The 27,576-nt window shown below is 40.0% G+C and overlaps 1 protein-coding gene across 2 annotated transcripts; it reads right to left on the reverse strand.

The window, feature by feature from the left end:
* Positions 1-1,223: 1,223 nt before the first annotated feature.
* Positions 1,224-26,737, reverse strand: asmt2 (acetylserotonin O-methyltransferase 2). 2 transcript variants are annotated; one of them, XM_088630448.1, is made up of 9 exons: positions 26,582-26,737; positions 23,578-23,668; positions 19,328-19,502; positions 14,528-14,657; positions 13,362-13,430; positions 12,425-12,543; positions 11,080-11,217; positions 2,980-3,102; positions 1,224-2,020 (listed from the first exon to the last, which is right to left on the reverse strand). In XM_088630448.1, exons 1-9 carry the CDS (start codon positions 26,719-26,721, stop codon positions 1,809-1,811), a joined length of 1,197 nt encoding a protein of 398 aa, XP_088486574.1. In that variant the 5' UTR covers positions 26,722-26,737; the 3' UTR covers positions 1,224-1,808. The 2 variants fall into 2 exon arrangements, with proteins under 2 accessions (XP_088486574.1, XP_088486584.1); XM_088630458.1 differs by lacking the exon at positions 26,582-26,737 and adding an exon at positions 24,058-24,079.
* Positions 26,738-27,576: the final 839 nt, after the last annotated feature.

Here is a 27,576-nt window from a genome sequence, read left to right on the forward strand (position 1 = left end):
GAAAGCCTGCAGCCCTCAACCAGGAAGTTGAACATGATGGTCCACCATTCAACATGACAATGACCCAAAGCACACCATCAAAGCAACCGTACAGTGGCTGAAGAACAGGAAGGTGAATGTCTTTGAGTGGCCTAGTCAGAGCCCCAACCTAAATCCCATTGAAAACCTCTGGAATGACTTGAAGAGGGGGGTTCATCAACGGTCACCACGCAGTTTGACTGAGCTTTAACAATTCTGTAAGGAGAAATGGGCAAATATTCCTCTCTCTAGGTGTGCAAAGTTGGTAGAGATGTATCCAAACAGACTTAAGGCTGTAACTCAAGCAAAAGGTGCTTCCACCAAGTATTAACTCAGGGGGGTGTTCTCTTATCCAACACAGTTATTCTTTTTTCACATGGATGTTGCAATGTACAATTTGTAAATAAAACTGGAACTAGTCTGATGATTTTATTTGCCTTCTTTTTCGGCCTTAGGGCAAGAAAGGTGAACATTTTGAAAGGGAGTGATGACTTTCTATACCCACTATATATATAGTGTACAAATTCTTCAGTTATCTCACTCACTTTGTCCAACTATGAATGTTTTTCGTAGCCTTTTCATTTACTCAGACCCTGTCTTAATTTTAGTTATTTAGTTAAATCTTAAGTTTAAAATATATACCGTGTAGTTGACATTTTGTGTCTTACATTCAATATATTGGTTTTTTTTTTCCCAGTGGTGTGATAACTTCCATCTATACTGTAACTGTAATTTCAATAAAATTAAATTGAATAAAAAAGTTGATTTAAGATGATTTCTGTTTGCCATTGTCGCTAATCTGTGTGAATCTTACAATAATTAAACTTCTCCAGCATGTTCCAAACAGTGGGCAACTTTGTGTCCAGAATTAAATTACCTCATTATAAAACATTATAAAACTTATGGCAGGGGAACATATTGCCGGCTTTGCTCTTCTGAGAGATTCACGTTGCCATCCCAACTATTGGAAGGCAAATGATGCACCTTAAAAGGAGAAAAACATTTAATGAATCCTTTTTCCTTTAAACACAAAATTTAATATTTAATTCCAAAAAAAAAAACAGATGATCTGCCATCTCATGATTAAAAAGAAAATCAATACTCACTTTTGGTGAACAGTTTGTAATAATGTATAAGGAAACTGCTAATGACAGATATGATGGTGTAGCTGGGGAATCATTTGTGTTAAGGAGCTGCTTAGGTGATATGAGCAGAATGTGAGACGTCACTCAGAACTTTAACTTCTCAACAATACAGTCTGAAGGAAATTCAACACAAACCTGTGGTAAATAATAATAATAATTGCTTACACTTGCATATCGCTTTTCTGGACACTCCACTCAAAGCGCTTTACAGGTAATGGGGACTCTCCTCCACCACCACCAATGTGCAGCATCCACCTGGTAAACAACATTACTTCTGTGTTCACTGTGGTGCAGTAAGAACAAATAAGAGAGAAGCAAACACTTTTCTCGCCAACTGGTGCAGAGTCCATTTTCTATAGCATGCAAAGAAAAAACAGCTGAGTAAATGCTACTCTACAAGGTGAGAAAAATGAGGTGAAAGTAGGCATGTATTCGCCTGAGGTAACTTGTAAATCTGTGTGATTGTCTAGATCGAGTACCACAAGTTCAGGAAAATTAAACTAAATACGCTGTTCTCTAAAAACACTTTTTTTGCGTCTAATGGTTTTAATCAGATCTCAACCCATGTAAAGATTTAGCACCTAAGCATGCACTTTTACATAAAGACTAGAAAAAAACACCCGTGCTCTGCCCTCTCCTTAGCGCTTATTTTCTTCCCAAAACAGCATCATAGGATTTTCCTGTTCTCCGAACTTGGAGGTCCTTGAACCCCGCTGTGGAAAGCATCTTGAAGTACTCCGGGGCCAGCCGCTCCTTGCCCTCAGTGTGGACGAGCATGTTGAGGGAGTTGTGCAGAGCGAACACTGGGCCTCTTCCGTTCTCACTCAGGAGGGCTTCCACAATCAGGACCCCGCCACCTGACAGGCAGAGAGACCGCACTGAGGCCAGCGCCAAGACAGACTACATCTGCTCCTGACCCCATGTACACAGCAGCAGAGCGGTTTGGGTTTCTTTTGCATTCCCCTTTTCACTGTATCTTTTCAAAAAAATACTTCCAATCTGCAGAGCCTGAGAGATGTGTTATTTCTTTTTTTCCCATTTGTGACAGTTAAAACACAACCCACGTAATATTCTTTAAAAATTCTAATTAAAGCTAGTGGTTGAATACTATTATATTAAGATGGAAAAAAGTAATAAACAAATAAGTCTTTCTATTACATAAAATTAACACCCACCCTGTCTTGAATTGTCTGATGGTTAAATTGTGTTTCTTTATACCCATCTTGTTCTACACAAACAAATCCTGCATTAGGGTTCAATTTTTGCTCTTGCTAATATTTTTAGTCATTGCAATCACTTATCTTGTAATTGGAATATGAATGAAAGCCCTAGAACCCCTTTTATGAAGTGCTAGCATACAGATGGTGAAAAACAGGTGTTCAATCTTACATGTTTCTCCCTGAAAAATACACATTTTATCTTGAGCTCTGAAAGCTCTGTTGTTGTTTTTAATTACTTTTATGGGGCGCTGGGATTAACCGATGGAACTCCTACCAACAGAAAAAGAAAATCTCAAAACTGCAAGCATGAGGCTAATTACTGCCAGGGACCCCAGATTCTCCTCCTCAACAAAAGGAGCGGAGTTATTCAGCTCTCACCTGCGCGTATTCCGGAGCCTGAGTAAGTAATCACCCTGAGAAGCCCACCTCCTAAGACAATCTCCAAGAATTAAAGCCTCTAAGACGTGTGCCAAATTGCAGTCACACTTTAAATGCAAAACCCCAGCGGGCTGCTGAAATGCAGCTCACGTAAATGAGTTCCAGAGCGCTTTACTTGCAACCGCGCACTCGAGATATCAACGGAGAATGGAGAGAACCTGGCTGGCACCGCGCGTAGAGCTTCTGCAGCAGCTGCACGCACTTCCCCTCCTTCCAGTCGTGAAGGATCCTCGACACAATGTACAGATCAGCCACCGGAACCTCCCCGCTGAAGAAGTCACCTGCAAGCAATCGCAGAGAGTGCTGTGAGCAGCCTCTATTAACATGCACACATACAGATACAGTTATAGGATTCCATGCGTACTTAAGGCAGAACATGGGCTGTGGAGATAAGTCTGCCACGTGCTTTCTGTACCACCTCCAGCAGTTACTGAGACTTGCTTTCACCATGGTAACAGTTAAAATTGGGTAACGTTAACATGCTCTAATTGGGCACAGACTGTGATGTGTGTTCTTTTGCGTAATAAAGCATGTTGTAGCCGGGCAGTTCTTGTGGGAGGTCTTCAGCAAGATCCCAGTTTGGAATATCTAAGCCCAACTACACTTCTATGATTTTTTTTTTTACATCTCTCTGAAACACCTTCATTCAACCAACGATTCTGGAACTCGAGTTGGCTAGACAGAAGTGGCTTAGCATCTTGGGCACAGGGGCAGCTCTGGGTTTCTCAGGATATTTCAACATTCCCAAAGTAAAGTGGCACCGCACCTGAGATAGGGTGATACAACATTCTTAAGAAAAGGCCATGGCAGTGGAGTGGTGTCAATAGTTCTGACTAAGAATAGTTCATTTCTCAACAAGTTTGGTATACAGACTATTACACGCACTGGGCTAGCAGTATTCCCAAAAGCCTCAGTGCCTAATCTCCCCAGTTTTGAATGTGTTTTAGAAGCTATATAGAAGCTATATAAAATATCTTAAACATGAAATATAAAATGCAATATTCTGCTAGAAAAACCTGTGAAAACTTTCACCCTTTTGTCTGCCTCACTCATTGCTATTGTTTCCTGCACTGTTCTATAATATTTCACAGAATATACAGTACAGTCCCTAAAACCTGTTCTCTTCTCCACTTTTTTTTATTGAGTAACTTTTGCTCATTTCAGAAGATCTCTGCATTTCTTTAAAGCAAACAGAAAAGCCCCCAAAACTTCACACAAATGTGTCTTGAGGCCACATTTCCAGGCCTCAAGGCAAAAAAAAAGACGTTTTACAGCTAGGCATTCTGATTTATTATTTCATGTATTTTTATTTAAATACAGTTGAATTTTTCCTTACAAAAACAGACCCAGAGGATGGAAGCTCTTCTAAAAGAGGCTGTTGTTATCTCCTACTGGGGGAGGTGAGACCTGCAGGAACCATGAGCCTCATTACAGACAGAGCCTGTCCAAGAGCCCAGAGCCGGTCCTGGGAGATCCGACCGCAGCCCAGCAATCCTGAATTGGACACAGTTTTTCTTCTGCCTCCCCAGGGAGACATCTGGAGATCTCTTCCATGGAAAGTCACAAGGAAAGAAAAAAACCCTGCAGCTCTCCTTCAGAAAGCTAACCTTATTCTACACTACTGTATGTTCAGGTTACTGGACCTGACAGGCTTGTTTTTTGCAAGTTCGCTTTTATGCATTAAGGCACGCGCACGAGCCAAACATCTTTGACTCCCACTTGTTATTCATACCATCTTCTTTTCATGTCTTCTATGAATTGTAAAGCAGCCGGGTATCCGTATACAGCCGGCACAGCCTCATAAATACTTTAAGGAGCTCTCTGTGGGGAAGAGCCAAGTGCCTAGGAATGAAAGTCCCACTGATTACACTCTCATATTCGCAACACACACAGATGAGGTGAACATAAAACAACAGTGAGGGCTGAAAATAACCCGTCAGCCCACATTCACCATTCCTCACTTTTCAAATCATGGATACCGTATATACAGGATTCTCATTTGGGATAGCATATCAACTGCATCGTCCTGAGCCAAAACATACTTACAGAGTGTTCTAGTCTCTAAGTGTTATAGTCTCTTTGCCGGTTTTGTGCCTCCATATATGAGTATATCATCACTAAACCTGTAACACTAGCCTTGATTTATGCTGCTAAAGCTATTAGAAAAGTAAGCCTCTCATAATTTGTTTCATCTTCCAGGTGGGACACTTGTTTTGGGGTTTCCTTTTTTAACCTCATTAAAATATTAATCTTGTACTGAGTGGAAATGAAAGAATAATTTTGTGTTCACACATTCATTTTGTTTTATATACCTCATGTGGTTTTATGCAAAAGACCTGACTACAACATTTTCTTTACTATATCAAATACATACAATTAAAATTGCCACCTCAGTTGAAAAACAAACCAAACAACGTTGTAAGATCTGTTCTTAAAAAAGATTTCATATTTTGTCACATCGCCAGGGTGAAAAGTTTTCTTAAAATTCTATCAAAACATAAGAAGACCCCACAGTCAAAATAATAAAGGATCATTTGGCAACAATTGTTTCCATGTTTGCCGTATGCATAAGCAATATGATAATTATGCAATGCGTACTGGAAAAGAACTTTCCACTGAAATGAAATCCATTTGAAAACAAACCCTGATGCTTTTATTAACAGAAACACAAACTTTACAAAATCAAAAATGCAGTTATTCCTCTTCCCAGGGCATTACTTTAAAAGCTGAAATGTACAATACTGACACAAATGCAATGAGACTCAATGAATGTTCCCTTGAAAACATCTCTGAAGAGTGCAGCACAGACCTCTACTGGCAGCTTGGAGTAGTGAAACCATTTTGACCCGTCTGTATCAAAAAACAGAGCGGTGCCCGTCAGTACCTCCAATGTGTTATTCACCATAGGACGCATATGCTGCACACATTTACAAAATCCCAGTTCATCATTCTCTGACTTTTGCCTCACATGTGCGTGTCCTTTAGGAGATAATTCACACCTTTTATGTGAAGTGAAATGTTCCTCCTTCTATATTTGCGATAGTAATCATATTTTGAAAGCAAAGCACCAAATTTCAGAAATTATCTTCTTTATTCCTCATCAAGATTATTTACATAAGTTGAACTTTACCTAATTACTTGGACCCAATTTTTTTCTATTCATGGGACTGAATGTTTGGTTTTAAAAAAAAAACGTAGTGCACTCAAAAATAAACTGTGCATGGAATGGTCAAGTGGCGCAGTCTCCATTGCCAGGGTCCAGTCCGTCTAGGTCCTTTCCACTTATGCCTTCCACTAAGCTGGCATCGCACCTGACCCCCAACCTTCGTTTTGAAGGCCCACAAGACGGACCTACATTGGCTTTTGGGCTGAGCCCGGCCGGGTTATGTGGGCTGCCCAGCCACCAGGCAGACACCACCCCCAGGCCTGGCTCCAGGGGCAGGTCCCGGTTAGCCCTGTCCCTGGCAGGGTGCATTCGGTTTGGGCATCTCATTAGGATGCCCCCCGGTTGGCTTCCACTGGAGCTGTTCTGGGCACGTCCCACAGGGCGGAGACCCCGTGGCAGACCCAGGACACGCTGGAGGGACTATATCTCTCGGCTGGCTTGGGAGCGGCTGGTGATCCCCCAGGAGGAGCTGGAATCCGTTGCTGGGGACAGGCAAGTCTGGGCTGATCTACTCGGCCTGCTCCAACCACGACCCTCACCAGGAAAAGCGGAGTGAAAATGGTTGGGTGGATAATTTGTTTTTGTTTACTTTCATTTATCAATCTTCCCGCACTTTTCCTTCCAGGAGAGATAATGATATTAACAATATACTTTTAAGACCGTAACGTTCTGGATATTCCAACTTAATACTTTAACATCTTAAGCTTCTGTACAAATTAGCACCAGGTATAATTTTTTGGGGGCGTTTAAACGAGATGCATGATGCATTTAGTTGAGAAGCTTATTGCATTTATACGAGATAGTATTGCGTTAAAGTAGTAACAGGAAGCCAAAAGTCGGTATAAGTCTTACTGTCATGTCATCGTAAATTGATTACATTCAATTTTTAAAGAGTAGGCAAAAACCTACAGTATGTACAGTACACGTTTTTGCAGTTTCTCATATGTTTGGAAAGCTGTGTCATTCTACTTGTCACAGAAATGGTGAAAACAACACGTGTGTAACCCAGGAATGCTCAGACACAGGCTGTTCTACTTCATGTATACTGAAGACAGTACACAAGCTCCTTTAGATTATTTTCCCAAAAAGGCAGTATTGTTCACAAATTAACTATCGCGATTAAGTGCAATATTATCTCAAAATAAACACAGTAAGTTTTTTATTTAAACGCAATACTATCTTGTTAAACGTTTTTTTCCCTCTGTGGCGCTAATGCGCTTTTATACTTATGGACTGAACACAGCATTACATTCAAAGCTCCTTCCACAAACAGTTTTATTATACTGTAGTGTAAACTAAACTAAACTGTTAGAGATCATTATGTCCATATTTCTACTGTAAATACATTGAACTAATTGAATTGCTATACATACGTATATTAAAAAACTAGACCGGTCTTGATAGGGTATTTGGAATGTTTTTATAGGCAGGAGGATTCGTTTATTTAAAAGATTTCATCTCAAGTGGAATGTTTGTAATTAAGGAATGCTTGATTATATAAAATCACTGTGTTGAGTAAATGTGAAGAATATGTGCAGTTCTGAGAAAAGCATGAGAAGCCCAAAGGTGGTACTTTTGTATATTTTAGACCTAAATAATCATTAGAACTTAATTAGACAAAGTCTTAATACAAATGAAGAGAACCTGAATAAACATATAACATTACCACATACTGTATATTTGAATTATTTAAAAAATATGTTTGAACAGTAAATATCCTCTTGGCAAATATGTTTGTGAACTGTTATACTAATAAATTCAATAACTGGTGGTACCTCCTTAAGTAGCAATAACTTTAAATAGATGTTTCCTGTAAATGTTCATCAACTTCTAGGAACTTTGGCCAATTTTTCTTACAGAACTGCTTCACGTGAGTGACATTTCAAGGGTTTCCTTACACAAACTGCTTGCTCCAAGTCCTGTTATAACATTTCAAAGGGGATTAGGTCTGAACTTTGATTTGGTCAATCCATAATGCAAATTATTTTCTTCTTAAGTCAGTCTGTTGAAGATCTGCTTATATTTTCAGGATTACTTTCTTGCTGCTTGACCCACTTTTGGCTCAGCTCCCGCTGACAAATAGACACCCAGACATTATGCTCCAGAATCTGCTGATGCAATACAGAATTCATGGTTCTGTCGATGATTGCAAGCTGACAGGGTTCTGAGGCAGCAAAAACAGCTCAAACCAGGATGCTGACACCACCAACCTTTGATGGTTAGAATAAGGTTCTTCTGTTGGAAGGCAGTGTTTGATTTTCACCAGACAAAAAGGTTTCTCATTTTTAAATGAGAAACCTTTTTGTTTTTTATCAAAGTTCATCTCATTACTAATCTGTCCAGAGAACATTCTTTCAGTAATCTTGTGGGTTGTCCAGGTGCGCTTTGGTGAACTGACCCAAGTTGCAATGCTTTTAACAGAGTAGTGGTTTCTTCCTCAATGTCCTTTAGATATCTTTAATGTACCCCGTCATTGATGTTATGATTGACATTTAATTAGCTTAGAAGTACACTCATAGCTTTCCTGCAACAAAAAGCCTGCTGGGACATTCCAGGCTGAAGCACAGCTGAAGCTTGATTTTGTCCAGCATTGAATGGATAGATGGATAGTCTTGGCATTGCAGTGGACGGGAGAATGGTATTGCAGTGGTCCCCTTTCAGAGACGCCTGCTCAGTTTCAAAAGCCAGTCCTTCACAGAGATATTAGTTCTGAGAAGATCTTCAGCTCCTCTTCTCCCATTAAACATCTCTTCAGTCCTCAATCCCCGTGGGAGCTGGAACAGACAAATTCCTGACGAATTCCCTAATTCTCAGTTTCTCTTCTTCCATATAAAAGAAAACTTTCCTGTTATTTTCTGCAAGCCATTGAAAACTCAATCAGGCTCACCTTTCCACGGCCAGTCTTCTCCACATTGGAAGATACATGTTCCCCATCTCTTCTGAGATCTAGATGAGCCCAGTATCCAACTTTTGAACACTACTAATCTAGTGCACTATAAAGACTACAGAGAATCCAATCTAATAAAAGAATACAAGACATGCCAGAAAGACTACTAAACTCTTAAGTGAATCCATCTTTGTTTACTAATCCACCCATAACAAAATCCCCGCAAGTCTTCATGGTCTTTTTCTCAAATCTGAACCTGGTTGGGACTGCTGGCTGGCTGATATCAAAGCACAGGAGCTGAATAAACACTCCTGTGCTATCTCAACTCCTAAACTACTAACACTCCCTCCCTAAACTACAGGAGCTTAGACACAGCTCCCCTGCCCTCTGCACCTGAATGCTGATATAATGACTATTGCTACTACTGCTACTATTGCTGCTACTCCTGAGGAGTGTCCAATTAAGCACAGGAGCCATTTTTCTGTGACTGAATTCCAGCCTGCAGGAATTCAATCAGTCAGTCAAGACCAGTGTGTCCAATTTACTGCAGAGAATCTAAGGCTTTAACTAAGCCACAGCTTTCTCCATCAGACTCTTCTTTACCAAGGTTACCAACATCTGGAGGTGACTATATCTTCCCCACAAAACAGGGAAACATGCCTAAATCCTTTTCTCATTTCCTCTACATTTGTTTAACAAAGACAAAGTTCATTCACCAAAGAAAACAAAACAGTTTGCCCATAAAATATTGCATTGAAATATGATGTCTGTTGGAAAAGCTTAAAATAAATGTCCTATTTTGTTTTTTTCTAAGCATGGAACCTAGGCTTGTGATTTAATTAACACATTTATAATAAAAAAAAACAGAAGAAAGCTCAGAGAATATCCCCCAGGTCAGTAGGCTTAAATCACTATACAAAATTACAAGTCAGAAAAAAAGCTACCTACAACTTCCAATGTGGCACTGACAACTTTTTACCATAACACTGAAAGAACTGCAGCAAGAACTGTTCTGATTTGCAGCACACACAATTCACTTCTCTCTCAAAAGATTCTCAATTTCCCTGACTGAAGTTCCTAGAGTTGTGCTCTAGATGGCGCACTTACACTCCAACCTAAAACACTTCTCTCAATCATTTCACATAAATTATTATTTTTTATTATTTTTTATTATTATTTATATAGTGTCATTTGTTATTTTGTAACCTTCCTGCTTATTTTTCTGCTTAAAAAAGTACATTGTCATTCAACAGTTAAAGTTGTTGTATGCTGTAACCGCTCTTAAAGATGTGTAACATTTTAATGGTTCATGACATAAGTAAACGCAATACATTTAATATTTACTCTGCTAGAGTGATTCGATTTTCCAAGTGTTTACACATTTTAAACTAAACTCTCCAATGCACTGGTATAGTTCGCATAAGAACAAGTGAAGTATTAGGTAATGCATAAGCTCTATATTACTGCTTTGACTGACAGCACTGCGAAAGTGTTATCTTGTCACTTTGCCCGAATTTATCCCAATTTCCACCTCAAGCACATACTAAACGTCAGAGAAAAATGATGAAAGTTAATTATACAGTAGCTGCACAATTCACCGCCGCTGTCAGCTCCATATTTCTATAGCCAGAGCCTTTAAAAGACCTAAGACAGCATAAATGCTTTCTGATGGGCTTAGATGAATGGTTTGCCTTCTTTATGCTCCTTCATATTCGACTTAGACAACATAATGCACAGTGAAACCAAGATTAAACAAAAAGCTTTGAAAAAGCCTAGAATACTGAAGCAATTTGGATCCCAGCGAACAACGGAAGCACAGTCTCTTGGTATTGTTAAATGTAAATATACCCCAAAAGCAAAAAAATACCTAATATAAAATTTGAAACACTGTGTTTTAAGAACTCAGGACATTGTAACAGCTGTTGTGGATGAAGCCATTTTATACATAGACTCTCTCTAGTGGTGCTAATTGCACTTGTATTGCACTGTACATCAAATATCAGAAAAAGATGAAGGAATATAGTCCCAGATGAGAGTATAGCTCTTCTGAATTTCTAAGATTCATAACCAAAACCTGCTTAAACTGAGTGAAATTTCACAATTCCTAATTTCAGACCACCACTTGATCAAAAAGCAGCCCTACTTTTTCCTGCCTATTCACAGTCAGTGTCCTTGATGTCCAGACACCAAAAAAAACAAGCCTACCTTCTTGAAATGTAAAGGTATCGCTAGGTTGAGAATAGTTCTTCTTGGAAGCTTGCACCACTCGAGGCAAGTCAAAGATGATGACAGAGGAGTCTGGATAGGCCCGGGACAGCTCGCGGGCCAGAGCTCCTGTGCAGCCTGGAGGACAACAGAGAGAGAAGAACGAAGCTGGAAGTCGAGCTGCTTTATAGAAATGGAATTAGAGGTTCTTTTCAACTGACACAATAGGTCTGCATATTTATTTCAGGTATTGACAGGTAGAGAATATGGTTTTTCTAGGTTAGTGTTCGATGAGCAAAGGTTTTCTATTGTTTTTATTTTTATATCCAAAATAGTGCTTATCACGAATGGACACATTCCAGCTAATTAATGCTGAGACCTTCTAGCATGATCAGGCTTGGAACATCAGTTTCAACAGTGACAGTAGCACTGGTCTATAAATCAAAAACTCCTGATGTTCATGATGACTTTATGAATGTAAAAATGAAATGCCCTCTTCAATTAAGTAATTGTACACTATATAGCACCCTGAACATTTGAACTTAAGAGCAGAGGAAAATAAGACATACCTTTCAGAAAGGTTTACTCAGACAAGAGCTGTCAGACCTTCCTTGTGTTCACTTTAGAAAATTACCACCACAGACCAACACTTGGGACTTTATGGTTGACAAAATAGACACAAAATTGAAAAGCACCCTTTCCATAACAGCCTGTAATCTCACCCTCTTTCCATTCTCAAAAATGAAATCTGAATGATTCAGACTATAATCATGAAGAGCTACATTTTTACATGGGTCTCTATTCCAAATTGAGGTGCCCTTCTCTTTCTCCAATTCAAGATCTCATGAGGATTCCAGAAAGTAATTTGCTTAATTCCAGAAACCTTTCTATGCAACATATCTTCAAATCATATATTAGAGGCTCCAGTTTTGCAAACCAGTTATGGCCAAAATAAAGATAAGAAAGCAACTAGAGTAGAGAGAATTGGAATGAATGTTCTATGTCTAATTGAAGATTGTGATACACATGTAGCTAATAAATGGAAACTGTAGTTACTCTTATCTGTAAATTGAGAATGTACAACATGTAAACCTCAGAGCACAGCTGTGAGGGATCAAATATGCTCAATTACTTTTAACCTTTAAAATAAAGGTGACACAAAGAAAACAGGACACTTTTTTGAGTGTCCCCGTTCCTTAATATAGAATATGATGAAATCACACACACACACACCACACCGTTAATACCCCATAACTCTTAAGTACCTAAGAGTGCAGTTGTCTGTTTACCTGTTTAACTCTTTTTCTCCTTGCGGCAAACACTAACCAAACATAAACTGGCATACCTCCAAGGTCAACTATAGTTTTGAAAGGTGAAAGGTCAAAGGCAGTCACGACATCATGCCCATCAATGGCCCAAATTGAATTCATCAGTCCCATGAACTTCACCAATTCTTCGTCAGATCTGAAATTCACCAGTTAAGAAGTATGCTATGGTAAGTGCCGTAGCAAAGGAATAAACCACCTTTCAAACCACAGAGCACATGCAAACCAAAAAAGGGTCATTCTGAATGAAGTAATAGCAGCTATATTTATCTGCTTAACACAAATCCCCATGAGCAACAAAAACAAAGCACTACCATCTGACACTAGGTGAACTAGAATGTTGCTAATAATTTACAGAGGTAATTTTTATTAAGTTTCTAACAAGCTCTGTCCATATTCAGACACCTTACAGCATTTCTGTATTGCTTACCTGTAGGTTTCCTCATTAAAAATGCACCATTCAAAACCAGAATATTTTGTAATCCAGTCATTACAGTATGAAGAAAACATTAGGAAATAATCTATTAAATCAAAGTATCATATAATATTGCTTTGCTCAAATAATGTGATTGCAACTTACCTATTTCTAGTAACTGGAGTGAGGAATGCATACAAATAAACTACAACTGGGGTGTCACAATCATTTCATGGACTACAATACTTATAACCAGGCTCCTAGGAGTTTTATGGGTAACTGAACCTTTAATGATGTCTTCGGTGATCCACTGTAAAAGACTCTTTAGAAAATTCTCATACATATACATATAACTGTTTAATTGACTAGTTACAAGGCATGAAACTCTCCAGGAACTGAGTCTGAGACATCAACACTATTACCTGATTTCAGATATCCTATGGAAGGAAGAAATTAACTGTATAACAATGTTATTCATCTTCATTCAGATATAAAAGGTGATATAAAATAAGATATAAAAGAGATATAAAAAATTATCCCACCTATATACGGTTTCGAAGAGTTCCTCTGCTGAAAGCCCAAAGGTTTTTTCATACTGGTTTTTCCCTTCCCTGTAAGATATACATTTTGGTCCATAATAAAACAAGACATTCAGATTACCAATTAGCAATACATGATCATGTTTTATACTGCTACAAAATATTTTATTACAAATGGGGAGCTGTGTCAGCTTGCATTGGCTGCAAAGGAACGTAAAGGTAATGCCCAGCTGAAAAACAGAAAGAAGAAACAACTTCTATGTTTTACAGGATGACCCCTCCATTAAAACATTTTCTCAGAACCCCCACATCATCCCATATTATCAACCACCTGATGTGCACAGCCTTCTTGTCCACACTTTTTCCTGGAACAGGATCTGTTGTGGCACCTGCAAATATGCATCTTACATCATGCATATACAGTACTCAGGCCGTCTCAAAATCACCCAGAGAACATCATGTGTCTCGAGTGACCTCATTTACTGCATCAGTTATAGAAAATGCGCTGTCATGTACGTCGACAAGACAGGAAGAAGACTGGCTGACCATCACAAGGGACATGTCAGAGCAGGGAAAATCAAAGATTTTCTCTCTGAAGAAGTATAATTAGGTTACTTGTTTAATCAAAGATTCTCACTGCAATGAGGATGATAGTGAAATTCTGGCCAGAAGAGGTGAAATGGGGGAACTGAGTTCTCTGTCTGCATTCTTTTACAGGGATTCCTGGACTCCTGCTCCAGAAAATCATTAAGAAGCTGTCCTTAAACCTGGATCACAACTTCCCTCTTCTCTCAACATCAAACTAATTGCTTATTAAACCCTCCCCATTACAGATTTCATCTTTCTCACCTCAGACTCCAAACCTGCCTTCTTGTGAACACTCACTTTCTCATCTGTGTGCCACTTCACACCTACTCTGTCCTTTCTTCTCCTGTGCTTTAGATTCCCCACCACCTTACTCTCTCGCTCAGATCCGAAGATGGCTTAGCAGCAAAAAAAAAAACTTGATTTTTCAGCGTGGACTTAATCTTGTTCTTCTATTAAAAATACCAAAGAAAAATTCTCTCTGTGTCCCTTGCAATGAATGTTGTTATAAGGCATTTTTATCAGATGCAGGGCCATTCCACAAACATTTCAGAGCCTTTATCTCTTTGGCAGATCAAACCCACCTGACAGCAGAAGTCAAGTTCGCCCACATTAGGTATGTGGTGTCAGAGTTGTAGATAGCCATGCCAAACAGAGATTTGGGGCTGCCTTTTGCCAAGTAAAGGTTTGCCACATCAGTGTTGCTGTAGAATGCTAAAATGCAAAACACAAAAATATTAGCTGATCCAGTGCCCCACTGCACATTCTACTTAACCAATATGATCCCACTGAAAGGAGAAGATACATTTGTGGTACCTCAATTAGTGCGGTAAATTGTTAACAAAAGCATTAACAAAAAAGCAAATTAACCAGTCACTGAAAATGGCTCCTATAGAAATTCAGTTATGATACTGAGGTAAGATGGAAAAAGTTGCCTCTACTGGACAGGAAGAGGAATATAAGTGCTTCATCCCAGTGGAGACATGAGAAGATAAGAGAGCGGGCGGAGACAGCGCTTAGCAGCTGGGCTGAAGGCTAAGAGCAGAGCAGGACAGAGAAACCACATTGCCAAGCAGGGGTTTGGGACAAGGACATTGGTCAAACATGGCCAGCTACCATGGAGACCGAGAGGGAGAGACCCAGGCATAACAGTGGCCCCTTCTCAAAGGGCAATCTACAGAAGAGGGATTCTTGGGGAACCAGACATAGAAGAAGTGGACGATTCTGGGTGCTCATAGGTCCCTGGCTGGCACCCACAACTGTTCTTCTGGTCCACAGCTCCGCCAGGGCACCAGGTACAGCAGGAACTCCTGTATCCACCCAGAGTCTTTGATATGATGGGGTGTAGGTTCTTCGGAGCCCTTCACTGGGAGCGGTAACCAGTGCGGACTTCAGTAGAGAAACGTGGAATGCAGATTTCCCTTCCCAATGAATGGGGAAGGATGAGCCAGTATGTGACGGCATTAACACATTCCTCCACTTTATATGGGCTGAACTGAGGAGCCAAATTCTTTTGAAGCAGACTAAGGAGCAAGTATTCGGTGGAAAGCCACACCAGAGGAGACAGTTGGACATCCATTATTACTGCTGTGTGGCCTTATAGAGGTTAGCTTTTAGGACCTGCCGTTCCCCTTCCAGGTCTGATGGGGTCTGAAGACAGCTTGAGAAGAAGGGATTGAAACCCATCCTGGTATTGTAACATCCAGCCATTGGTCTTTAGGGTGGTATCCAGAAGAGAGGTTGATCTGAACCCCAAAGTTATCAACAATATCCACCAGAACATGGAAACAAACATGGGGCTGCAGTCAGAAACGATGTTAGCTAGGAACTTATGGAGCTGGAACATGTCTAGTAAAAATGTCTGTCATTTGCGAAGCAGATGCTTAACTGGAAAGTGGAATGAAGCGTGTGGCTCTGGAGAACCTGTCGACAATGATGAGGTTCACAGAATAGCCTCGAGAACAAGGAATATCAGAGATTAAGTCCATGGAGATCGATTTTCACAAATGTTCTGGAACAGACAGGTATTATAGTAGCCCCCCTCGTGCTGTGTGAGTGTCTTTTGCCATCTTATTTGGTGGCAAATGAGCTCCAGGGAGCATCCTAGGTGACCCACTAGCCTCGAGAAATAACCCCACTGCAGCACCTCTGGCCTGGCCTTTTGGGGAGCAGCACAGCATCTGAAGGAGTTGGAGGCCAGTGTTGCAAATGCATGCCTCTTCTACGTCCAGCAAGGTGGCTCCTAGTACTCGGTTCCTGCAGGACCTTGTCTGGAGTGTTGATCCTCAACAAGACATCAGCTTTGCTGTTCTTTGCTACCGGTCAATAGGAGATGGGGTACTCAAACTGTGAGAGGTGAAGGGCCCATGAAGATCATTTAGCTAACTTTGCCACTTTTCTTTGCCGGAGCCTTTGGTTCTTAGGGTGCAGGACCCTCTTCTCCTACAGGAGTCTTCTTCTGGGCTGGTTTTCATGTTTTTGGGAACCGATACTCGGGTTACTAATATCCTCTGCTTGTAGAGGAGAGTCCTTTGCTTCCTTATTCCTTATTTTTCCTTATTTTCCCGGTCAATAGGAGATGGGGTACTCAAACTGTGAGAAGTGAAGGGCCCATCGCACCAGATTCAGTTGTTTGACCTTGTTAATGTACTCCAGATTCCTGTGGTCTGTGGAGGGTGCAAGGTTCCCTCTAGGTGTCTCTATTCATTGAGCGACCCTCTTGACCATCTGCAGCTCTGGGCTGACCACATCATAGTTTCGCTCGCAGTTTTACAGGAGAAGAAAGCATATGAGTGGAGTCTGGGCAGTAAACCAAGCTGTTGCAACAAGACTACCTACTCCCAGATTGGACACATACATTTCTACCTCAAATGGCAACAAATCATCTGGATGGCGATAGATGGGGGCAGTGGAGAGGAGTGCTTCACCTTCATGAAGGCCTCCCACACCTCAGGGGTCAACTTGACATGTCAGCATGGTTGTGGCTTGGCCAGTCCAAATGAAACAGGTGGCAAACCCCATGAAACACTGGTCCTGGTTGAGGGTAGTGGAAGCAGGCTAGTCTTTAACTACAAAGACCTTACTGGAGTCCATTTTCAGGCCATAAGAGGAAATGATGGACCCCAAGATGACAACCTCCATTTCATGAAACTCATCAAACATGCTGGAAGGAGGACAGGTACATGGCAACAATGATGCTGCACTGAGTGAGAAAACCTCTGCAGCACTCTTGGTCTCCTGAGAATGGAATGGGAGGGGGCATCTGTGCTCACCGCAAGACATCTGCACAAAAGCAAAGCTGGAGTGCAATGGGAGAAGAAGCAGGGAGAGATGAGGGTTTGCTGCATGTCATGCATGACTGCTTGCAGGTTCTGCACTTTCCTCCTGCGCCCACAGCGCAGCTTCTTGGCTGGCCATGATGTGGAGCACTTCACTGATGCCTACTGGATTCATATTTTGTGGCTCTTCCATTCTATTATGACATAGATGTCATAAAACCTGTGTCTGTTGGACAGGATGAGGAATCCAAGTGCTTGATCCAACTGAAGGCACGAGCAGATACGAGAGCTGGCAGAGACAGCCACACAGGAAAAGTGTTGCGAGGGTGGGTGGAGATTGCCCAGCAGGATTTGCACTGCTAGGGCGCTTGGGAGATTGCTGAGTAGGATATGTGCTAAGCAGTTAGGCCGAGCTGCACCTAACTCTCTGAGGATTGACGAGTGAGGTTCAGAAACTGGACAGTTACACGGGCCTGATTAGTTAGGTAATCCTTCTCTTTGTGCTGCGACAACTTCCCTAGCAAGAAGGAAACTCAATGAGAGAGCACCAGACCATAGACAGATCAGGGTTTTAATATCCTGGACGTAATGGGATGATTACCCATCAAATGCAGGCAGGTGGCTGGGACAAGTGGCCTGAATAAGTCCTCACAGCATCAGGAGGTGTTTGACTCCTCGTGCAAACACAGCCATGGAGACCGAGCCTGTGACCAGGTGTAACAGAGAAAGGTAAAGGAGAAAAAAATGGAAACACCTATTTAAAGTCACTTAATAAAGCATTAGGCCACCAAATGCAGCCAACATGGTCTATGATGACAGTATGCACTGTGTATCTGGAATTCAGCAGTGTAAAATCTTTTTCTCATAATCACTACAGGATTATGAAGTATTCACTTCTCTTTTTGCATTCTGTTTGATAAGCTTTGGAATAACAACTGGAGTGAACTTAAAGTGTCTTCACTTTACAAAAGAAGGTATGGAGCAGATCTGATTGCAAAGATGAAAGATTTTTCAATTGCAAAATATCTCATAACTTTGGCATGCTTTAGTCCTAGACTAACACAGGTTTTTTTTTTCTGAAATTCTGAAAGGTGCTCTGCCTAGCTCTTTGATAATGTGGACACAGAATACTATTAAAACTATCTGTAATACTGTACTCGAGCTATGGTCAAACCTTTTGCTTTGTTTTTGAGCATTTGTTCTTTTTCAGTGCTTCTGTTTTTTTCTGAGTAAGCACGCATGTGGTCAGCTTGAGTGATGTCCCATTTCTACATTCAGCATAGGTAACATTCTGATATTAGCAGCAGATTTCTAGGACAGTTTTTTGCTATCTAGAACCCCAGTGAAGTGACTGAAAGAACAGCAGTGTCTTGTTCTTTTTTCTAAGTTTAAGGAAACTCTCTAACAAGGGAATTCTTTATTTTTTAAAAAAAGCAGCATTTTAAAAATAAAAAATGCTTAAAAATGAAGATCATTTAGCTAACTTTGCCACTTTTCTTTGCCGGAGCCTTTGGTTCTTAGGATGCAGGACCCTCTTCTCCTACAGGAGTCTTCTTCTGGGCTGGTTTTAATGTTTATGGGAACCAATACTCGGGTTACTAGTATCCTCTGCTTGTAGAGGAGAGTCCTTTGCTTCCTTATTTTTCTTAAACGCTGCTGGCAATTCAGCCTTGCAATCTACTTGCATTTGAATTAATGGTCCTCACTAGAGTCCCTTTTCTGTTCCTTTGTTCAAAACACTTTTCATCACGGTCTTCAGACTCATCTGGCCCACCGCTCAAGACATCGGCAGCCGACCAAAGTGTCTATTTTTGCATCAGACTGCCTAAGAGCATTTATCATCTCAGCAGATGATTTGTTGGACTTTGAAAAATCATCAACTGTGTTTTTTCCAGAAGGAATTGTTTTTAATAAAACAGCAGAAGTGCATCCGAAACTAAAAATATGGAATGTGCGTGGCACCTTTTTCACTTAATGTAACCAATCAGTTATTATCTTGGCAAACTGAGAGCATTTGAACACATTTTGTATGCATTTTCCCCTCGGGTGATCAACACGGAAACAAAACAAAATGTAAATAAAGACCAGCTCATCTGGCCAAACAACCTTTGCCTTCTGTTATTTCCACATCCAGAATCTCAATCCCCACCAGGGCATCCAGGAGTCGCTCCATGCCATCCACGCTGCTCTGCAGCTCCTGGGACACAGACTCTGCACTGAGGGGTTTCTGGGACTGGAGCAAGAGGTCAAAGACCCCCAGCTCACAAGCGGAGAAGATCATCTGTGCAGAGCAAGAAGAAATGCAGCATTTTTAACAGGACTGGGAGACGATGTACCATTAACCATATCTCTGGAGGTCACAGCACCCAATACTCAATTTATTATATAATAACTGGAGATCCCTTAAGAGGGACTGTAAAATGGTGACGTTAATCAAATTCCCCGCTTGATGTTGATTATTCTGCAAAAGAAATAATGGGAACGGGGTTAACGGGAACCAGGAGAACATAAATATTCCTCTTTGGACACTGAGTGTGACATATTTGATGACTTAAGTCTACAGTAGTTATACATTCATGCTTTCTGTGTATAAACATAATTACTGTAATACCCATTAAGTTGAACACTTCAAACAAGGTTAAATTATACATTAGAAGTGCTTAGAAATAGAATGCATTCATTGTTAATGAAAATTAAACCATAAATGAAAGAGATCTTGTGTGTGTATGTGATAGAGATTTTGTGTGTGTGAGCAACTGCTCAGTGACAAAGCAGTGGCAGACGCGGGATGGTGTTCACACACAACATTGCATAGTGTACAGATGCACAGTGCACACCAAGATGAAAGCACAACAGCAAAATACTTTAACATTCAGCTTTTATGCACAGTACTACTAATGCAACATATAGTTACATTAAATAAAGTACATATGGTAAATAAGGACATCATAATGTATAGAGTAAAATTATTAATATTTTATCTAGCAACATAGTCTGCACTTCTCAATGCTTCTCCTAACTGCTCTGTTAGGATGCTTTGCATTCAGAGGATGCAAAGTGGGGACGTCGGATAAAAAAAAGAAAACTACATACACAACTCAAACATACAGAGTTGTAATATAGTACAGCATGATACATCTATAATGATTTGTATATAACACAAAAGCATGTTGTGTCTTTAATCAACATGCAAGTATATTCCTTCTTTCCGTTTAACTGCTTAGTTTATCATAATCGTAAATATCTATATATTTTGAAGCAGCGGAGCCTTAATTTTTCATACTACATATTCTACTGCCCTGCTCATCTGTAAATAATTTGATCTGACTGAAGATTTAACAACATCATGGAGTATCGTGTGCCTGCCGGGAAAAAGGATGGTGGTGGTGGTGGTGGGGGAGGAGGATTTGCTTGACTGATCGACTAGAACAGGGCTTAGCCCAAGTATTTGACGTTTACAGAAGGGAACGTCTCTATAATCCTGGGCGGTGAAGGCTGCAGATTTAAGGGATACTGGGCAAAGCTTTTGACAAGACTACAGACCGACCCTCTTCTTGTCAGCATACAACAAGTAAAATAAAATGCCATGCTTTCTTTGGGTCCTTGTACCATGTGTTTTATTTCAGAGTTATTTTCTGCATTATTCACTGGAGGGCTCTTCCACACAAAAGGGCTGTGAGGGCTGAGGAACTCCTGTCACAGGTACAGGTACAGGTTCTTAAGACCCAAAACAAAGACCATTGGACTTCTCAGCCAACTAATGCGTTCAACTGAATAACATCAGAGATGAAAACGAAATTGTATCTGGAGGCCCTTGAGGGCAGGAGTTGCTCAAATACAGATGGAAGGACAGATACACAGATTAAACTGATCTATTACAAATATGTTGTTGCGCTTTACACAGCTAGGTTTTGTAACCGGCGTTTCAATTATTATCCTGCCAATGTGCTTGTTAAGTGTCAGTTTCTCAAAAGAGTGTTTTATTAGGCATTAATTGAAAACAACCATGAAAACATTGAAAAAAGTGCAAGAGAAGGGAACAGTATGGGTCAGCGTTCATTATTAAGGGTTAGGAAATAAGATAAGATCACTTTATTGGCCATATACAATTTTTTGCATTAGGAATTTGTCTACTCACATACCCCAACTTGCTCTCCATGAGAAACACAGACAGGGAGAGACGCTTGGGGTCAGAGCGCAGGGTCAGCCATTTATACGGTGCCCCTGGAGCAGGTGGGGTTAAGTGCCTTGCTCAGGGGCCCAACGGAGTAGGATTCCTTTGCCGGCTTCAGGATACAAACCGGCAACCTTCCAGCCACAGGCACAGATCCTTAGCCACAGATGTCACAGTGGTGGAGTGTGTGGGGGAAGGGAGAGAAATCCATAAAGATGGAGCAGGGGTTGATATTTCAAACACCTTTTAAAGTGAAAACCTTAATTCAAAACTTATCATGAAGAAAAAGTTTCACCCATCCATCCATTTTCTAAACCACTTCATTCAATTCAGGGTCGTGGGGGAGCCAGAAACTATCTCGGCAAACAACGGGCACACAAGCACACACCAGGGCCAATTTTCCTGGAAGTCCTTGAACCTACCAGTATGCTCTTGGACTGTGGGAAGACACCAGAGGACCCAGAGGAGACCCATGTGAACATGGGAAAACATACAAACTCCATGCAGATAGCACCCTCAGTCCAGAACAGAAGCAGCTGCACCTGTGTTTATTCCTACTTGCGTGTAGTACAACAGATTTGCATTCTAATCAACTGACTCTCATGTCATAAAAAACAGAGGCAGTAACAAATTCATTATATCCAATTCGTACTGAGAAAACATGCAGAGCTGACTGTACAGTACGTTTTTTGCCCTTCAGTCCCTTTCCAATTTGTTTCATTGAAAGGATTTTAACGCACGGCTGCCACCAAAAGCAGCGAAGAACTGCAAGCGACCAATGCAGAGTGAATGAGGAACTGGAAAGAGACGCAGCACCAATTTTGAGCTGAGTCCTGGAGACGGGCTGGGAATATTCTAGAATATTCTAGAGTCATTTCTAAAAAAAACAAGAGAATGTTTGGAAGGCTAACAAGCTCTCATACAAAAGGTAACAGTTGCATTTTTCTGTCCTAATACACCCCAAGTAAAAACAAATAGATTAACAAATGTATGCAGTTTTGTTTGTTGTTTTGTTTGCAAAGGGGAACTGCAATCCCAATTTCTCCGATCGATTATTAAAGAAATTCCAAATTAAGCACAAAATCACGAGTGGGGGAGGGGGGGGATTTCTGCAACAGCTACTCAATTCCTACTATACTGGGAAGGGAATATTTACCTGAACTTGCTCAACTGTAAAGTGTAACTGCAGTTACTGGTGGCTCTACAGAAGAAAGGTCCTGCTTTGCACAATGATAACGCAATGTTTCACATAGTACACAGTAACTCCGAAGCACACGTTATATAAAACTGGATTTTTTCATCTGCTAACCATGAATTACAAGTTGCAATACTATTTACATAATACAGGTTTGCTCCACATTCAGTATATCTGACTTATAATGCAAACAATGTGTCCTTGCTAGCCATATCTGGACACAGGCCCACAAAGGCAAACAAAAATTGCCACGCTAAAAAACCTTGCTCAAACAGAACACTGCATTTTAACAACAAATTTAATTTTAATTTTAATTTTAATTAAAAGGTCTATAGATAAATTATTTGTGAATTATGACCAGAATAGAGCACTCTTCTACTAAGATGCAAATTATATATGTGTTCCTGGTAAATGAAACTATTCAATAATTTGTTGACGTTCTCAGAAAACCTAATTTCATCAAAAGAATTACTAACACAAGGATACATTATAAAATGTCAGCAGCCACTTACACCACTCTGTTAATCAACATGCTAATGAACATAATTTGTAGTAACAGAATGATTAATGGCAGTGATTAAAATAAGGCAAAGGGATGATTGCTTGTTGGTGGCTTAATGAGGAGGCTATATCGGCATTTCTAAGGCTGAAGGACTAAGTCGACTTAGTCGTAAAAAATGCAAATTCTCACCATTGGGACGCTACATCAGGGTACCACATTTACAGTCTACAGCACAATTCTATCAATCTTTCAGTTTGGAATATAGGACACATCACTGTTTTAAATCTGTAATCAGATTTAAACAAGAACTCTAAATTATTCCCCGTTAGGTTTCGATACTGAGAATAAAGCGGAATTGTCTTCTCCAGTGTTTTTTCACTTTCACCGACAGAGGGAGCGTGTTCACAGCACTGCATACTTGCCAACAGCGGTATTTTTACTGCTACTATTAAACGAGAAGGTAAAAACATGCAACAAACCCTTACCTTTGAAATTCTGAATCCATTCATGTACTCCAACAGTTTAAATGGGTAATCCAGTTCACTCTGAGAGAGGTGCTCCGCCATTGTCAACAACCTTTCCGACAAAAAAACAACCGTCACACGCACGTACAGGTAAACAACATAAAGCAACCCTTCTCAAGATAAATTTAACGACGTTTTTTTTTAAAAAAAGATAGTTCTGTAAAGTGATACCAGTATGATAACGTGTTTTTATTACAATATAAAATATTTTCAAAGACGTCTGAGCTGAAATTCATTTGAAATGCAAAATTTTAAAGCCAGCTGTTCTCTCGAGCTTCTCACTAACAAGCCGGAGCGAAGCCGTGAGTCCGTCAGGTGAGGTCCGAAGTCGGAGCCCGGAGCTGCTCCGTGAATGAATGACATGTCTTAAAATGTCTCAAAACACACATAGGCTAAGCATTTCCAATAATGCAAGAAAAGCACAAAGTGCTTGGTACTTACACACAGCACTGAGTATTCAATACCCTAATCTCGTTAACGACATTTAACTTTAACTATTGGTAATTTTATATAGTTTGTTGAAATCTTGATATTTTAGATTAGATTTTACTTTAAAACCACTATTCGTCATGTATCAGAAGTATTGGTTTCGGCAGCATTATGTACGCGTTTAATGTTTTGTTACTATTTTCCGTTTCTGTTCAACCACCACATTTAACATTTTAAAATTAACCCCAAAAAATGTTAGTTGATAATGATGATCTGGCAGTTTTAAAAACTTTTAGTCACACTGTGAACTAATAGCTTTTGACTGAGTGATCAAATGTTCTAACAACACATCACAGAAACACAGGCCATCTGTGCAGATTGCGTAACTATGCACCCATTTACCTCACTTGGCAAATCTCAAACACTTTTTAAAAAACAGCAGAAGTCGAGCACGGTTCTCACTGTGAAAACCTGTGTATTCTTACTGTGAGTTTTCAACAGGAAAGTCTAAAATCTTTTAACCTCAAATTCATTTAAATCACATGCTATTTTTGCAGATAGCCAAACAGTTGATTTCCACCCCCCCAAAGCCTTTATAATAAAGCTCAAACTGGAGTCTTGGAGCAGGACAACCTGGAGCCGGAGCTGGAGTTCCCAGTCAGCACCGCATCTAGCCCTAGTTCTTAACCTTCACTGCAGCCTGCACCCACTGGGTACTCAAATCATGATCTCTCACCCCTCATCAAAAAAATCACTTAAGTAATTTGCGTTTTTGATTATTTACCTTATGAAAAATTGGCATGTCTCGCACCCAGAGAAAGGGCATCTCACTCCCCCAGGTTAACACTCACTGCTCTACACCGATCCACTCACTGACCTGAATTATTTGGGCCTTTGGCGACAACACCACCAAGACACGCCGAGGTCGCAATCAAATGTGGGTCATTGTGTAACGCGACCTCTCAACTTGCTTTTGGACTTGACCTTTACTAAAATGTTTTTCAAAGCAGTACATAAATGAAGGACTCTTGGGTGCATACAAACAAGAACATTAATTTGCATCTATTAATCAACGGACCAGGGCTGGCGCAACCCATACTTGGGTCCGGGTACAAGTAAATACAAAAGCCCCCCCTTCTTCGGCTTCCTTCTCCCTCCGCCAGTGCACACAGAGCAAGAGAGCAGAATTAAAACTGGATAACATATTGAACTTGATACTTAGTAACATAGTTATTTAAAAGTTTACAACTTGCTTTCGTCACAGCAAACTTAGCGATGATATTAATGAAATCCACCTGCCTTGCGGTGCTGTTCTCTATAGACAGCAAAGTCAGAGCTGGCAGTCTTTCCTGCGACATGGTGGACCTTACTGTAGATACGTTTTGATCAATTTCAGTTTGCTAAACGAGGGTTTAGCTCATGCTTTCACTGTGTTTGAAAACGCAGATTTCATATCTTTATTGACCAAATACTGCAGTATTTCGGACGGAGTGTTGACTTCCTTTGGGGAACAGATGAGACAAACTTTAATTCACTTGCCAAATTTCCGCAATGAATGTCTATTAAAAACAAGGCACTGAAGACAGTGTCCAGTAAGCAACTGAAAAAGCTCACTTTAAACTTTTCCTCTCTAATTGTCTTTTCTGTTCTTTGCGTACATACAGTAGCTTAGCTAAATGTAAGCTTGTCTGTTGCTCACTCTTGCAGGGGAACAGGTCGCGTCATCCAATTCTACATATTTGGGAAAGAACGCGCCAATGACCAATTGCAAATCATCCACACAGCTGTGCTTTATTTAAAAATATGCCAGACTAATATTGCTATTGGATAATTCCCCGCCTCTGACATACGAACTCTCGTCCATTTTAATGATGATGTTTTCTAAAAAAAAAAAAAGGCGTTAGCAATGTGTCCCGTTAGATATGGGCGCGGGTGCACTTGCACCCATTGCACCCCACAAGAATGGACCAATAGTTAAAATATTAGAATCATTTTTGATAAAATACGATGATGATACCCCAAACGTACAGTACGTGATAATTAAAAAATAAATGTAATTAGAAGGAAATCATAATAATAGAATAAAATACATATATTTCAGTGCCATTTATGCTATTCGGATCGTGTACAGTGCCAAAGCAATGAAAAGAATCAGATACACAAATTAAACTGGGAAAATATATTGCTGAATGTTGCACAGACCAAACTGCAGCTTTAGTTTCCACTGGACAACCCCCGCCATGCTTTGGGCTGTTTTGTCTCTAAAATGTCACACATCAAACTGACACACGTTGGGCGACTCGAAAGTCTGGTTTGTAGACCAAGATATATAAAACGCATCATCCTAATTTTATCTGGATTTTCCCGCGTTCCAAACGGTAAAAACGTACCCTTTTACAGTAAATGACACTTTAAAACATTAAAATCTCACGTTATTTAAGTAAATTTACAAAGTTGTTTTTTTAATTCCCCAAGGCGAATAAACGTTTTTTTTGCAATAAAATTACAACGTCTCTAGATTTGTTTTATATCTTACCTAATGCACAGCGCACACTTTATATAATTCCAAGGGTTGATTCCCTGTCCAGCCTTTTCTCGGCTTCTCAGACTGTAGAAATGCTCCTCGTTCTTCAGTGACTGCAATTTCACCCCGAAGCTCTTGTCACATGATTTCATTTTGTCTGGGTAATATTTTTTTTCACTAGGCCTCTTTTTTTTTTTTGTGGTATGGCATGCGTTTTAGGACAAAAATCCCGTCTCATTTCTACTTCCTTTACATTAATTTTGCGTGCGTTCAGATGAAAAAGAAACGATTGTTATTAACAGCTCCAACATGTTCTAAAAACAATTATGATATGATAAGGCCTTCATTTCAAGTGCCAATGGGGTAGCTACAGGAATTTTGGTTTATATTTGTTTCAGTGAGCATCTTGATGAGATGTAGAGGCCTAAGTGAAAGTTCACTACAAGAGCAGATTTTGCAAAGTGCACCATGTGTGAACAGCAAACTTTAATTGCACACATCAAATTAATAACTGTAAAATAACCATCATATTTCAGATTTTGAACATTTAGAGTGTGATCCTGAAGATCTCTAATCCAGTATTCTTTATAGCTTGTCTAAATCATTCATTTCTAAAGATTTGGAACATGTGACTTTGAAAGTTATTGATGAATTAAGCAAGCAATTTGTGTGAGCAAATAGTTGTCTTTCAGGGCTTAAATTTGTTACATTTTTTGTTTGCAGGGATTTGTAAAACTCTTTATTTAATGAATCATTTGTAATTTATAATAAGCATTTTTTTCATTAATGAATTAGTGGTAGTACTTAAATATATTATAAAGAATCATATATTACCAGTGGATGTACCAGATCCACTTAAACTTAAATGAAAATCTTGCTTTGATCACCATAGAGTGGGAGAATGAAGATAATTTGAAGACACATCAATTGACTCTACGTTCCAATTCTGAAAATGTTTCATTGGGGGCAAGAAATGAGAAAATGCAATTCAAAAGAGTTCAGAATGT

This window comes from Lepisosteus platostomus, chromosome 1, assembly GCF_059453375.1.
Source record: "Lepisosteus platostomus isolate fLepPlt1 chromosome 1, fLepPlt1.hap1, whole genome shotgun sequence".
In the NCBI taxonomy this organism is placed as follows: Eukaryota; Metazoa; Chordata; class Actinopteri; order Semionotiformes; family Lepisosteidae; genus Lepisosteus; species Lepisosteus platostomus.

Bases quoted from the DNA above. Each gene is read 5' to 3' on its own strand.
- asmt2 (XM_088630448.1), bottom strand. From the start codon at position 26,721: ATGAAATCATGTGACAAGAGCTTCGGGGTGAAATTGCAGTCACTGAAG. The intron at 23,669-26,581 runs GTAAGATATAAA...TTTGTCGGAAAG, and splicing joins AAGTGTGCGCTGTGCATTAG to GTTGTTGACAATGGCGGAGC. The intron at 2,021-2,979 runs GTTCTCTCCATT...TCTGCCTGTCAG, and splicing joins CTACGCGCGGTGCCAGCCAG to GTGGCGGGGTCCTGATTGTG.